A 14,451-nucleotide genomic window follows, 5' to 3' on the forward strand; every position below is an offset into this window, starting at 1 on the left:
TTATAAATAATAACTAGCACCTTGAAGCGAGTCCGGAGACCAATGGGCAGCCAGTGCAGCTCGTGGAGGATAGGTGTATCGTGTGGCGATCTGGACTAGCTGAAGTCTTCGAACACTTTTCAAGGGCAGCCCCATGTAAAGCGCATTACATTATAGTTTTACTTGTATTAGAGTGTATGACACCCAGGTGCCACAATGTTCACACGTTGATTTGAGATATTTATTTTTTTTAAAAACAAATTTTGCTTTCTAAAATCCAGGGCTGTTTTCAAGCAAGTTTTTTTTTTAAAGGAAATGTATAGCCATTTCCATGCGGTTTTCATCTCTTTTAATATCTCCAACCAATCCTATTAGTAAGGACCAAATCCGAAGCAGACAAGTGAAAAAATCGATGTGACATTTTGGGTCTGGCAGAGTTAATCTTCCCACAGATGTCTAGAGCTAGTTGAAAATTCCCATTCTGACCCCTTCATGGTTTTCTGCTTTAATAAATCTTCCCTCTGTCTCTTCTGATTGGCTGAATGGTCTCTGACAGACTCCATGCAAGGTAGTCGTTCTTTTAATTTGCTCTTTTTCATCTGAACCCTGATCCTTTTCAACACTCCTGGTACCATCAATTGAATGGACCACCCTTCGGTTCTTCTCTGTTCAGTTCTCCTCTGGTGTCCATCTCTACACCATCACACCCTTCTGTTGTTCCCTGTTATTCTGTCTGTCTGTCTGTCTGTCTGTCATAGGTATCTATCTGGTCCAACGCCCTGGCCCAAAGCAGAAGACCTTATACCATCATTGTTCTGATTTAGGCTTCCCAAAAGCACGAAGCCGACTCCTGGCCCGGATAAAATTGTCTTTCATTTAGGTTAAAGTGAATTCCTCTCCAGCAAAGTCCCGGCCAACAATCTTTCAAGATCTTTATCAGGCTTGGAGAGCTGCCACGCTAATATCTTCAAAACACCACTCTGTAGCAGCAATTACTTGGCAAGAAGTCAGGAACAGATCTTCACCCTAATGAATTGAATTAATTGTCCCCTGCAAACTCCCCTCCCCTTCTGCTCCTCTTTTATTTCCTCTGGGAGGGACCATTCACCATCCATCTATGCCTTTACTCCCAATTTGACCCTTCTCCTGGCAACTCTGTGCATGTGCTCCAGCTGTTCGTCTGCCTCACTGATGTCTGACTCTGAAGGCAGCTGATAACTGTCAGATGGCTCTGGCCCCCTCTCTGCCTCCGACACAGAGCCCTCATCAGAGCCTTCCCCAGACTCCAGGACCGGCCCATCTTCCTCCCCAACCTCCTCACTGTCTGAGTCTGCTGCCAGCTCCTCTGGCCGCTGGTGGGCCACAGCTAGTTTTTTCTTCCATCTTCTACCATCTCAAATTGTTCCTTTTAAACTCGTTTCCATCAACCATCACATTGTGTCTGAATGTGATAAACAATGATTTTGCCCTGAATCTGAAACCACAGTTTGATCCTGCTTTGGGACAAATGATGGCTTGAGTACTCTTCAAGAAGAAGAATTATTTTAGAGAGATTTATGTGGTACGATTTTCATGGTTTATGCTGCCCGCTGCCCAGAGTCATTTCACTGCAGGATGGAGAGCAAATAAATTTAAAAACAAACTTACAAACCAATGTGGACAGGCAAGTATGTGGGCAGAGAGGGAAATGGGCAAAAGCCACGACCAGAATCTTTTTTCTATCCATATGCTAAATGCTAATGGATATTTCAGGGCTCAGTGGCTAAGAGGCTGAGCTTGTTGATCAGAAAGGTCAGCAATTCGGCGGTTTGAATCCCTAGCGCCGCGTAATGGAGTGAGCTCCCATTACTTGTCCCAGCTTCGGCCAACTTAGTAGTTCGAAAGCACGTAAAAAATGCAAGTAGAAAAATAGGAACCACCTTTGGTGGGAAGGTAACAGCGTTCTATGCGCCTTCGGCATTTAGTCATGCCGGCCACATGACCATGGAGATGTTTTTGGACAGCGCTGGCTCTTCGGCTTTGAAACAGACATGAGTATCGCCCCCTAGAATCGGGAACGACTAGCACATATGTGCAAGGGGGACCTTTACCTAATGGATATTTTACCCCTGTATCTAAACAGTGCAAGTTTTTCCTGATTTTGTTCCCTTTTTGCTCATCTTCCCTATCAAAGCACCTGTATTTCTGCTGCTCCCATCCTGGACTTGTGAGTTGTTTCCATAGCAATGGACCAATCTGAACTTCTCCTGTATCCCAGCTTCTCTCTGCTGCAGCCCCATGGATGTCCCTGCCTCCCCATCTCTCATCCACCCCTTTTCTCTCTCTCTCTCTCCCTCTCTCTCTCCTGCAGTCTGCACCGTGCGTTGCCAGAAGTTCCTCATCTCCAAAGTGGGCGAAGACTGGATCTTCCTCATCCTGTTGGGTCTGCTGATGGCCCTGGTGAGCTGGGCCATGGACTTCGCCATAGCAACTTGCCTGCAAGGTAAGAAGATTGCAGATCCCAAGTGCAAAGGCAGCGCAACTGGGCTGAGAATCTGGAGCTCAAGACTCCCCAGGAGAGGCATTTGGTCTCATTTCGTTTTGCTTTGCTTCATTTCATTTTATCTTTTAGTTTATTACTTTATTTTACTTTATACTTTTTAGTTTTTATTTTACTTTACTTTTTACTTTTTACCTTTTATTTTATTTTACTTTACTTTACTTTTTACCTTTTATTTTATTTTACTTTACTTTACTTTTTACCTTTTATTTTATTTTACTTTACTTTTTACTTTTTATTGTACTTTTTACTTTTTACTCTTTACTTTTTATTTTACTTTACTTTTTACCTTTTATTTTATTTTACTTTACTTTACTTTTTACTTTTTATTGTACTTTTTACTTTTTACACTTTACTTTTTATTTTACTTTACTTTACTCTACTTTTTACTTTACTTTTTACTTTACTTTACTTTTTACCTTTTATTTTATTTTACTTTTTACTCTTTACTCCTTACTCTACTCATTACTCATTACTTTTTAACCTTACTCTTTACTTTAATCTTTACCTTTTACTTTTTACTTTTTATTGTACTTTTTACTTTTTACTCTTTACTTTTTATTTTACTTTATTTTACTTTTTACCTTTTATTTTATTTTACTTTACTTTTTACTCTTTACTCTTTATTTTACTTTACTTTACTCTTTACCTTTTACCTTTTACTCTTTACTCATTACTTTTTATTTTATTTTACTTTACTCTTTACTTTTTACTTTACTTTACTTTTTATTTTTTACTTTACCAATAGTGCTTTGCTGGCCTGGGTTGCCGGAACCAGCAGTGACCCAGGCCTGCCACGCCTCCAAACTGGCTCCTCGATCGGCGCAGCATAGTTTTTTTTTCTTTTCCATTTTTTAATGTTCTGCCTATTTATGGGCAACTGTGCATGCACACGGAGCAAAATTGCGTGCGCACTGAACCGGCAGTCATGCCGACAGCAACCCACCCCTGGTCAGAGCCTGCTGAATACCACCTCTGCTCCTCACCCAACATAGAGCTGTGGTGGCACAGTGGTTAGCATGCAGTATTGTGGGCTGATTCTGCTGACAGCCAGGAGTTCAATCTTGACTGACTTCAAGGTTGACACAGCCTTCCATCCTTCCTATGTTGGTGAGATGAGAACTGAAATGCTGACTCTGTAAACTGCTTAGAGAGGGCTGTGAAGCACTGTGAAGAGGTATATAAGTCAAAGTGCTATTGCTATGCCAGTCAGTCTTCAGTTTTCAGGAAGCTTTTCCAAGAGCCATAGTGGCACAGTGGTTAGAATGCAGAATTGCAAGCTGACTCTGCTGACTGCCAGCAGTTCGATCCTAACCGGCTCAAGGTTGACTCAGCCTTCCATCCTTCTGAGGTGGGTGAAATGCAGACCCGGATTGTTGCGGGCAAGAGGCTGACTCTGTAAACTGCTTAGAGAGGGCTGTAGAGCACTGTGAAGTGGTATATAAGTCTAAAGGCTAGTGTTATCTAAGGACACACAACAACCCCACTTGCGGACAAAAAAGCAGATCAGTTAAGTACAGCTCATCTACCTCTAGGATCCAAAGGCCTGGGGGAACAGCCTGGATCTCAGTGCCTAGCAGGATTGGGGCCATCCAAATTTCTAGGACAGAAGGTGCTGAGAAAATGGTCTCTTTGGGGCAGAAGCATCCAGGGGTGGGTTGCTCCTGCCAGTTTGGTGCGCGCAAAAATTTTGCACACGCTCTCTTTGCTCGCGAGCATGCCAGACGTGAGCTCCCCGCGTGTATGCATTTGCACAAAAATAGGTCTGCACATGTGCAAAACATGAAAAAAAATACATTTGTGCAATTAAAATTGTTCTGCGCATGCACAGAACCAAAAATCAAGATGGCGGCCCCGTAGGAGAACCGGTTCGGGGGCGTGGCAGGCCTGGGTCGCTGCCGGTTCCAGCGACCCAGGCCAGCAAACCACTAGCGGTTCAGCCGAACCCAGAGGTGGGTTCCTACCAGTTCGCACCTATTCGGTAGAACTGGTTCGTCAAATCTACCGAACCGGTTAGAAGAGGTTCCACCAGTGGACCCGGAAAGCAGGCCACACCTACAGAAGAGGTTCCAAACTTTTTTGAAACCCACCACTGGTCTTTGGATATGATTATTCTACACTATCATGCTATATTTATAAAACTCAGTGCCTCTGTGAAAGGTAAGGATGACTCCTGCGTTTGTGGTGCAATCAGAACATTGCGTGTGTTGAAGTTGTTTTAACGCAAACCAAAGATGCCTTTTAAAAAACAAGTTTACATCCTATTCTTATGCATGTCAGTGCTGTGTGTGGGGTAATTTAAGGTGGTTCTGACAAGTGTTGTCAGCATCTTCATATCCAGTCACATGGGCGACAAGCCACTCCCACCCGGTCACATGGGTGGCAAGCCACTCCCACAAAGGAGGCCACACCCACAGAGTAGGTTCGAACAATTTTAGAAACCCACCACTGGCCGAACCGATCCAAACCGATAGGAACTCACCTCTGGAAGCATCACTTTAGCTTAGCCTCCTGCGTGGTGGCAACTCGGAGGATTATCTCTTGTGCATTGACAAGCAAACCTTTTCTATCTCTCTCTCTCTCTTTCTCTCTTGCAGCCCAGAAGTGGATGTACGGTGGGTTGGATACCAACGTTTTCTTGCAATACATGGCTTGGATTACCTATCCCATCGTGCTCATCACCTTCTCAGCTGGATTCACCCAGATCTTAGCCCCGCAGGCGGTGGGTGAGTGCTGGTCCAGAGAGGTGGGAGGGGAAGAAGATGCTATGGAGGAAGCCCAGCTGTTTGGAAGGCACAGCTGGGAACCCACCCTGTGCCCGCCGTTTGTTTTCTGATCCTGGGGACGGTTCCATTCCACCAGAGACCCAAATTCAGGGAATTCTCCTAAAAAGTGGTCCTTTCTGTCCATCAGCTTCCTTGCAAAAACTTTATAAAGGTTTTCTCTGCAATGGAGAGATCCCCTTTTTCCCCTCAGAGGGGAACCAAAACAAGGTCTTCGCTGCCCTGAAGCTTAAGAAGCAAATTCATAGGCCAGGCTCAAAGCATGCTGGGGAATTCTGGGAGTTGAAGTCCACATAGCTTAGAAGGGGTCAAGGTTGAGAAACACTGGGCTAGGTCTTTCCCTGACCAGGTTAAAGATGTTGTGTGGGGATTGTAACTGAATGAAAAGAGCTTTCATTCAATGGTCGCTCTCTGGATTTTCCTGATTCTTCTTTTTTGCCTTTTCCTTCCTTCCTTCCTTCCTTCCTTTCTTTTCTTTCTTTCTTTCTTTCTTTCTTTCTTTCTCTCTCCCTCCCTTCTTTCCTTCTTCCTTCCTTCCCCCTCTCCATCCCTCTCCACACCTCCATCTCTCTCTTCCTTCCTTCTTCCTTGCTTCCCTCCTTCCCTTTCTCCCCTTCCTGCCTGCCTTCCTACCTTCTTCCTTTTCTTCCTTCCTTCCCTCCTTCCTTCCCTTGTTCCCTCCCCTCTCCCCCCTCCATCTCTCTCTACCTTCCTTCCCTCCTTCCCTCTCACCCTCTCCCCCCTCTCCCCTTTCTTTTTTCCCTCCCTCCTTTCCTTCTTCCTTCCTTCCGTCTCTCCCTCCCTTCCTCCCTCTCCCCACCTTCCTTTCTCTCTTCCTTCTTCCTTCCTTCCCTCTCTCTCTCTCCCCTGCCTGCCTTCCTTCCTTCTTCCTTTCCTCTTCTTCCTTCCTTCCTTCCTTCCTTCACTTCCTCCCTCTCCCCAACTCCCTCCCTCTCTTCTTTCTTTCCTTCCTTCCTTCCTTCCTTCCTTCCTTCCTTCCTTCCTTCCTTCCTTCCTTCCTTCCTTCCTTCTTTCTTTCTTTCTTTCTTTCTTTCTTTCTTTCTTTCTTTCTTTCTTTCTTTCTTTCTTTCTTTCTTTCCTCTACAGGCTCTGGCATCCCAGAAATGAAAACCATCCTGCGTGGTGTGGTGCTGAAGGAATACCTCACCCTCAAGACCTTTGTGGCCAAAGTCATTGGACTGACCTGTGCCTTAGGCAGCGGGATGCCTTTGGGGAAAGAGGTGAGGGGTGGGGGCTGTCTGCCAAAGTGGGGAAACATCTGGAAACCAGGTTCTGCCAGGAATGGTGAAAAGACACGGCTGCCTTTAGTTTGTATAAGGTTGTTTGAGAGAAAATATGATACAGGTAGTCCTCAACTTATGACCATTTGATTAGCAACTGTTTTAAGTTACAATGGACCCCCACTCCCCAAAAGCTGCTCACAACCCGATTCCCAAGTTCTGACATTCCTTCTCCTATGCGATGTCCCATGATTATATTTTGGGCACTTAACATTCAGGCGTGTTTCATGCCGTACGGTCATATAACTACAATTTATGATGTTTTTGACAGAAACGAGCATTTACTTCCCAGTTTCTGGTAAAAATCAGCCCCAGAACTTATAACGGCTTCATTTAACGACTGCCACATCCAGTTAAGAAGGACTAGGGGAGACATGATAGCAGTCTTCCAATATCTCAGAGGTTGTCACAAAGAAGAGGGAGTCAAACTATTCTCCAAGGCACCTGAGGGCAGAACAAGAAGCAATGGGTGGAAACTAATCAAGGAGGGAAGCAACTTAGAACTGAGGAGAAATTTCCTGACAGAACAATTAATCAGTGGAACAGAAGTTGCCTCCAGAAGTTGTGAATGCCCCAACACTGGAAGTCTTTAAGGAGATGTTGGATAGCCATTTGTCTGAAACGGTATAGGGTTTCCTGCCTAGGCAGGGGGTTGGACTAGAAGACCTCCAAGGTCCCTTCCAACTCTGCTGTTGTATTGTATTGTATAGATAAATAAATAAACATAAAAAACTTGGGAGAGTGTTTGGGCCCTGGCAACATTCTGATGATCTTGCTAACTTCTTCCTTCCTTTTTTATGTTCAGGGACCTTTTGTCCACATAGCGAGCATGTGTGCGGCCCTTCTCAGCAAGTTTCTTTCGGTCTTTGGAGGCATTTATGAGGTGAGTATCTGCCTCTCAGAAAGCAACTTAGAATATGGACTCTGGGAATGTAAAAACAAGATGGCTGGAAAAACCCCAAACTGTTGGTTAATCCGGGGTCCTTGGTGCTCTCTCTGTTTGGTTGTTTCCTTGCAGGCGTCTCATTGCCAAACTAGGTAACATCATCAGTGCATTGGTGAGGCTATCGGATTTCGGTAACGAAAAGTCTAAAAGAGAACAACCAGAGAGCACCAAGGACCCCTCATTTCAGCCCTGAGCTAGAAATATTATCCTTGATTGTCTGTGGAGATTCCCGGTCATCCAGGTCATTCATGGTGGTCCCAAAAGTGGGGGGGGGGTTTTCTTTCCAAAAGACAACTGGACTTTCCTTGAAGATGTTTCGCTTCTTTCTCATCCGAGAGGCTTCTTCAATTCCGACAGTCAGAACTGAAGAAGCTTCCTGGATGAGAAGCGAAACGCCTTCAAAGAAAAACAAGTCCACATTCTCCTTTATTGTGGATTGGTCACAACAGGCAAGGAGACCAGTTCCGAGTTGTGTTCCCCTAGCCTCAGTCCTAAGATATTGCAAAATCCCCATTCCCTCCCCACTCCCGGGGAAGGATACTGCAAAATCCCCATTCCCTCCCCACTCCCGGGGAAGGATACTGCAAAATCTCCATTCCCTCCCCTCTTTCGGGGAAGGATACTGCAAAACCTCCATTCTATCCCCACTCCAGGGGGAAGGATACTGCAAAATCTCCATTTCCTCCTTATTCCTGGGGAAGGATACTGCAAAATCTCAATTTCCTCCCCACTCCCGGGGAAGGACACTGCAAAATCTCCATTCCCTCCCCACTCCCGGGGAAGGATACTGCAAAATCTCCATTCCCTCCCAATCAGCTAAGACTCGGGAGGCAGAGAATAGATGGGGGTGGGGCCAGCCAGAAGTGGTATTTGCCGGTTCTCTGAACTACTCAAAAATTCCGCTACCGGTTCTCCAGAACTGGTCAGAACCTGCTGGATGCCACCTCTGCTACGGGCACTCTTGAACTCTTAGGAAAAGTACTGTTGTGGCCTTATTCCCTTATTCCTGTTACCATATTATGATTAGATTCATGACTTCATTCTCGAACTCTCTTGCCCCTCAGCTAGCGTTACACTGTGCTCCAAGGGCAGGCTGTCTGAGAACAATGGGGATTGTAGTCCAAGCTATTTAGAAGGTCTTGTTTTCCCAAGCTCGGGATAAAAATATATGTTGAAAGCTGAGAAAGGCCAGCCGAGCTGGCCAGTAAGAGCGGTAAGGATTCCTAATGGTGGATGGTTTGTTTGTTATCTGCATATCAGCCTCCGTGACATAAGCGCTAGAGGGGAGCGCCACGAGAAAACATTTCCGTGACATTTTATTTATCGGTTTGTTTATTTATGAAGTTGAAAAACTGCCCGTCTCCCTTACAGATGTTTTCTTTTTCACTGCAGTCATCTTTATAGGGTTTTGTTGTTGTTAGTTGCAAAGTCGTGTCTGACCCATCGCAACCCGATGGACAACGTTCCTCCATTCCTTCCTGTTCTCTACCATCCTCCTTTTAAGCTCTTGCCTACGGCTTCAGTGACTCCCTCCAGCCACCGCATTCTCTGTCGTCCCCTTCTTCTTTTGCCCTCCATCGTTCCCAGCATGAGGCTCTTCTCCAGGGAGTCCTTCCTTCTTATTAGGTGGCCAAAGGATTTGAGTTTCCTCTTCAGGATCTGGCCTTCTAAAGAGCAGTCAGGGTTGATCTCTTCTAGGACTGACCGGTTTGATCGCCTTGCAGTCCAAGGGACTCAATGCAGGAGTCTTCTCCAGCACCAGAGTTCAAATGCCTCCATTCTTTGGCGCTCAGCCTTCCTTATGGTCCAACTTTCACCACCATCCATTGCAACTGGGAAAACCACAGCCTTGACTATACATACTTTTGTTGGCAGTGTGATGTCTCTGCTTTTTTAATATGCTGTCTAGATTTACCATAGCTTTCCTCCCCAGGAGCAAGCGTCTTTTAATGTCTTGGCTGCAGTTCCCATCTGCGGTGATCTTGGAGCCCAGGAAAATAAAATCTGTCACTGCCTCCACTTACAGTTTGAATCTCAATAAATCCTCTTCCCGAGGATCTCCAGCAAAATGGCTTGCTAAGCCTTTGGAGAACAGAATGGGGTCTGGCTCAGGATGAGCTACCCTCAATTGAATTGTGCATTAGGTTTAACAGAGCCCTGGTGGCACAGCGGTTAGAGTGCAGTATTGCAGGTTAACTCTGCCCAAGTTTGGGAGTTCGATCCTGACCGCCTCAAGGTTGACTCAGCCTTCCATCTTTCCGAGGTCGGTAAAATGAGGACTCACATTGTTGGGGCCAATAGGCTGAGATTGTAAACTTCCCAGAAAGTGCTTTAAGGCAGTATGGAGCAGTATATAAGTCTAAGTGCTGTTGCTCTGGGTAGCTGATTCTTTCCCTTAGTGCAATCCCCCACTGTTACTTTTATATTTTATTTATTTATATTCGGCCTTGTCATTTTTATAAATAATTAAAGTGCTGAACATATCTACTACTCCTTCTGCCTTCTGTTTTCCTCCACAACAAGAACACTATGAGGTGAAATGAGCTCAGAGAGAGAGAGAGTGGCTGGCCCAAAGTCATATAACCAGCTTTCGTACCTAAGGTGGGACTAGAACTCACACGCTCCTGGTTTCTAGCCCAGTGCTAAACCAGCCCAGTATTTTTATGTTAACCCAATCAATCAAATCTTGGTTTTTAAAATGGACTCATTCTCTCTTTCATGCCTAGGGTGGCACTAGAACTCATGGTCTCCTGGTTATTGGCTCAAAGTCACCCAGCTGTCATTCATGCTAGGACAGGACTAGAACTCATGGTCTCCTGGTGATTGACTCAAAGTCACCCAGCTGTTTTCATGCCTAAAACAGTATTAGAATTCTCAGTCTTTTGGTGATTGGCTCAAAGTCACCCAGCTGTCTTTCATGCTAGGGTGGGACTAGAACTCATGGTCTCCTGGTGATTGGCTCAAAGTCACCCAGCTGTTTTCATGCCTAAAACGGTATTAGAATTCTCAGTCTTTTGGTGATTGGCCCAAAGTCACCCAGCTGTCTTTCATGCTAGGGCAGGACTAGAACTCATGGTCTCCTGGTGATTGGCTCAAAGTCACCCAGCTGTCTTTCATGCTAGGACAGGACTAGAACTCATGGTCTCCTGGTGATTGGCTCAAAGTCACCCAGCTGTCTTTCATGCTAGGACAGGACTAGAACTCATGGTCTCCTGGTGATTGGCTCAAAGTCACCCAGCTGTCATTCATGCTAGGGCAGGACTAGAACTCATGGTCTCCTGGTGATTGGCTCAAAGTCACCCAGTCTTTCATGCGAGGCGGGACTAGAACTCACAATTCTCCTGGTTTCTAGCCAGGTGCCTTCACCACTCTATGAAACGGGCCCATTGTATGTACAGGTCTCCATGATCTCCAACTTCTAAAGGTTCTACCAGTGGTGGGTTGCAATTTATTTTACTACCCGTTTGCTCGTGCGCTCGCACGCTCGCACGACGCTTCTGTGCATGCGCAGAAGCATCCGAGTGGGTGGGCGGAGCCTCCAGCCACTGCCAATCCGGGGCAAACAACCGGCAACAACCCACCTCTGGGTTCTACCAATCCTTTCCTTTCAACTCCTCCACCAAAGATACACATCATCAACCTTTCTGCAAAGTTAAACTTTATTTGAATGTTTTAGAAGGGAAATGTCCAAGGTTCACACCAGAGCTCTCTTTGCTAAGGAGGTACAAGACCAGGAAACATCATTTTGATGCCTGCCGATTAGTGTACGTTCAAAGTGACAGTGCAGTTAGGCTAAGCCTAAGGAGCCTTCCTTCCCACTGTCCCAAAGGTGCAGCTGAAGAAGCCTCTTGGATGAGAGGCGAAACGTCTTCGAAGAAAAAAAAACAAGGAAGTCCAGTTGCCCCTTGAAAAAACAAACCCTTTTGGGACCCCCGTAACTTTGGATGGCTGAACATCTCCATAGACCAGTGTTTCTCAACCTTGGCCACTTGAAGATGTCTGGACTTCAACTCCCAGAATTCCCCAGCCAGCGAATGCTGGCTGGGGAATTCTGGGAGTTGAAGTCCGGATATCTTCAAGTGGCCAAGGTTGAGAAACACTGCCATAGACAATCCTGCCAATTGCTGTTTCTTTTTTTTTTTATATATATATAGAATTTTTTTCTGGCCTGCCACATTTAATTCTGTGGGAAAATGGGAGGGGGGGATTATATGGAGTATGGGAGACATACTGTATAGTCCAGTGTTTCTGAACCTTAGCAACTTGAAGATGTTCGGACTTCAACTCCCAGAATTCCCCAGCCAGCGAATGCTGGCTGGGGAATTCTGGGAGTTGAAGTCCGGACATCTTCAAGTGGCCAAGGTTGAGAAACACTGCCATAGACAATCCTGCCAATTGCTGTTTCTTTTATTTATATATATATATATATATATATATATATATATATATATATATATATATATATATATATATATATATATATATATATATATATATATATATATATAGAATTTTTTTTTATTTTTGTTACATAGACAACATAATCACATAACAATAGAAAAAGAAAGGCAGAGAGAAAAAAAGAGAGAGAAAACAAAAAAATAACAAAAAACACACACAAAAAAGAGAAAGACAAAGCCCATCATCCCATGCAGTATGTCATTTGATTACAGGTGTTTTAACCTTTATCATTCTTATACATTCATTGTTTCATTTAACAGATTATAATTTCGTATCGTTTCTTATTCCCCTGCCTATAGCAATCCATCCCTACTACGTTTCCCCCCATACACACACCCCGTGTCTCTCTGTTATATATTTAATAGACACCGCAATAACCTAGAATTAGAAAAAAAAGAAAAGAAAAGAAAAAAGAAAAAAGCACAAAAAGATTAAAAAGAAAAAAGAAAAAAACCCCATCATCACATACAGCATGTCGTTTGGTTACAAGTGTTTTAACATCTGCATCTTCAAATAATATTTACCGTCTCAGATGTTTCATCTAGTATAACTAAAAGCCTCATTTTCATTCTGCAATATCTATTCAGTTAACATTAGCATTATTTTCCCCAGAAAGTATACTTATATTCATTATTGTCCTTACATTTCATACCTTCAAGCAGAGATCTTATTCCTTCACCAATTGCCATTTCTTTCCTCTTTCTCTTGCAGAACGAATCCCGTAATATTGAAATGTTGGCAGCCGCTTGCGCGGTGGGGGTTGGCTGCTGCTTCGCTGCTCCCATTGGCGGTAAGACGTCCTTTCCAGAACTTTCCACGTGGCTCGTCCTTGTCTCCGCCCCAAAATCTCTCCTTTCCTGCCTGCTCTCTCCCAAAAGGGACTTCTTAATGAATTTGGCCTAGGAATGTGTTAAGACTGAACCCGCCATATGGATAAAGACGTGAATTCCTGATGCTTTCCCCAAATGGGTTACATAGGATATCGGAGTTGGAGGGGACCTTGGAGGTTTTCTAGTCCAACTCCCTGCTTGAGCAGGGGATCCTTCATAATTTATGTGACTGAGACATTTGTTAAGTCAGTTTTGCCCCATTTTTCAAACTTTATTGCCACCGTTGCTAAGGGAATCACTCCAGTTGATAAGTGAGTAACCTGGTTGTTAAGTGAATCTGGCTCCCCCCTTGACTTGGCTTGTCAGCAGGTCGCAATGGAGGATCAGGTGACCTCGGGGCACTGCGGCCAACAGAAATAGGACGCAGTTGCCAGTCATCTGGGTTTTGATCACATGATGCTCCAAAGGTCGTAACTGTGAAAAGTGGTCATAAGCCACATTTTTCAGGGCCGTTGTATCTTTGAACGGTCACTGTTGTAAGCCGAGGACTACCTACACCATTTCAGACAGATGTTTGTCCAATCTCTTCTTAAAGACTTCCAGTGTTGGAGCACCCACAACTTCTGAAGGACTGGGAGTTCTCTTGGTGCCCAAAGCCACCCAGCCGGCTTTCATGTCTAAGGCAGGACTAGAACTCACCGTCTCCTTGTGATTGGCCCAAAGTCACCAGCCGGCTTTCATGCCTAAGGCGGGACTAAAATTCACCATCTCCTGGTGATTGGCCCAAAGTCACCCAGCCGGCTTTCAATGCCTAAGGCGGGACTAGAACTCACTGTCTCCTTGTGATTGGCCCAAAGTCACCCAGGCGGCTTTCATGCCTAAGGTGGGACTAGAACTCACTGTCTCCTGTTTTTTAACCTGGTGCCTTAACCTCTAGACCAAACTGGCTCCTTAAACTTATTTAAGAAATTTCTATAGCCTCCTAAAGCACATAAAGGTGTAAAGTGGCTTAAAACCAGAATCTGAAGAAATTGTGTTTGCATGACGGTGAATTTTGCTGTGGGAAGGGGATTGTTTCTCTTTATTGTTCACACAACAGAATGTATTCAACCCAAGGTCTGGCACATTCTCCTTTCCACCTATTTTTTTCTATAAATGTTTAAAAAAAAGAAGAAGCCTGAAGTGGCCAAAATTGTTAGAACTCTGGATAAATTCTGGGAGTTGAAGTCAACCCATCTTAAATGTTGCTGAGATAGAGAAACACTAAGGCAATTTATTTTATTTATTTTATTTATTTATTTTATTTATTTATTTATTTTATTTATTTTATTATTTATTTTATTTATTTTATTTATTTTATTTATTTTATTTATTTTATTTATTTTATTTATTTTATTTATTTTATTTATTTTATTTATTTTATTTATATTATTTCATCAAGCATGTATTGGATGACCTATGTCAGTGGTTCCCAAACTTGGCAACTTTAAGACTGGCTGGCTGGCTGGAGAATTCTGGGAGTTGAAGTCCACAAGTCTTAAAGTTGCCAAGTTTGGGAACCACTGACCTATGTAACTATAAACATGATTATGAATACATGAAATGGATACGA

The 14,451-nt window shown here is 44.1% G+C and overlaps 1 protein-coding gene across 1 annotated transcript in view; it reads left to right on the forward strand.

Moving 5' to 3' along the window:
* The window catches only part of CLCN2 (chloride voltage-gated channel 2), a 95,178-nt gene that overhangs the window by 13,751 nt on the left and 66,976 nt on the right, over positions 1–14,451 (forward strand). The window contains 5 exon segments of the mRNA XM_032225127.1: positions 2,330–2,461; positions 5,116–5,244; positions 6,409–6,542; positions 7,408–7,485; positions 12,721–12,799. Coding sequence (XP_032081018.1) covers positions 2,330–2,461; positions 5,116–5,244; positions 6,409–6,542; positions 7,408–7,485; positions 12,721–12,799 — 552 coding nt within the window.

Source organism: Thamnophis elegans, chromosome 10 (assembly GCF_009769535.1).
Source record: "Thamnophis elegans isolate rThaEle1 chromosome 10, rThaEle1.pri, whole genome shotgun sequence".
NCBI lineage: Eukaryota > Metazoa > Chordata > Lepidosauria > Squamata > Colubridae > Thamnophis > Thamnophis elegans.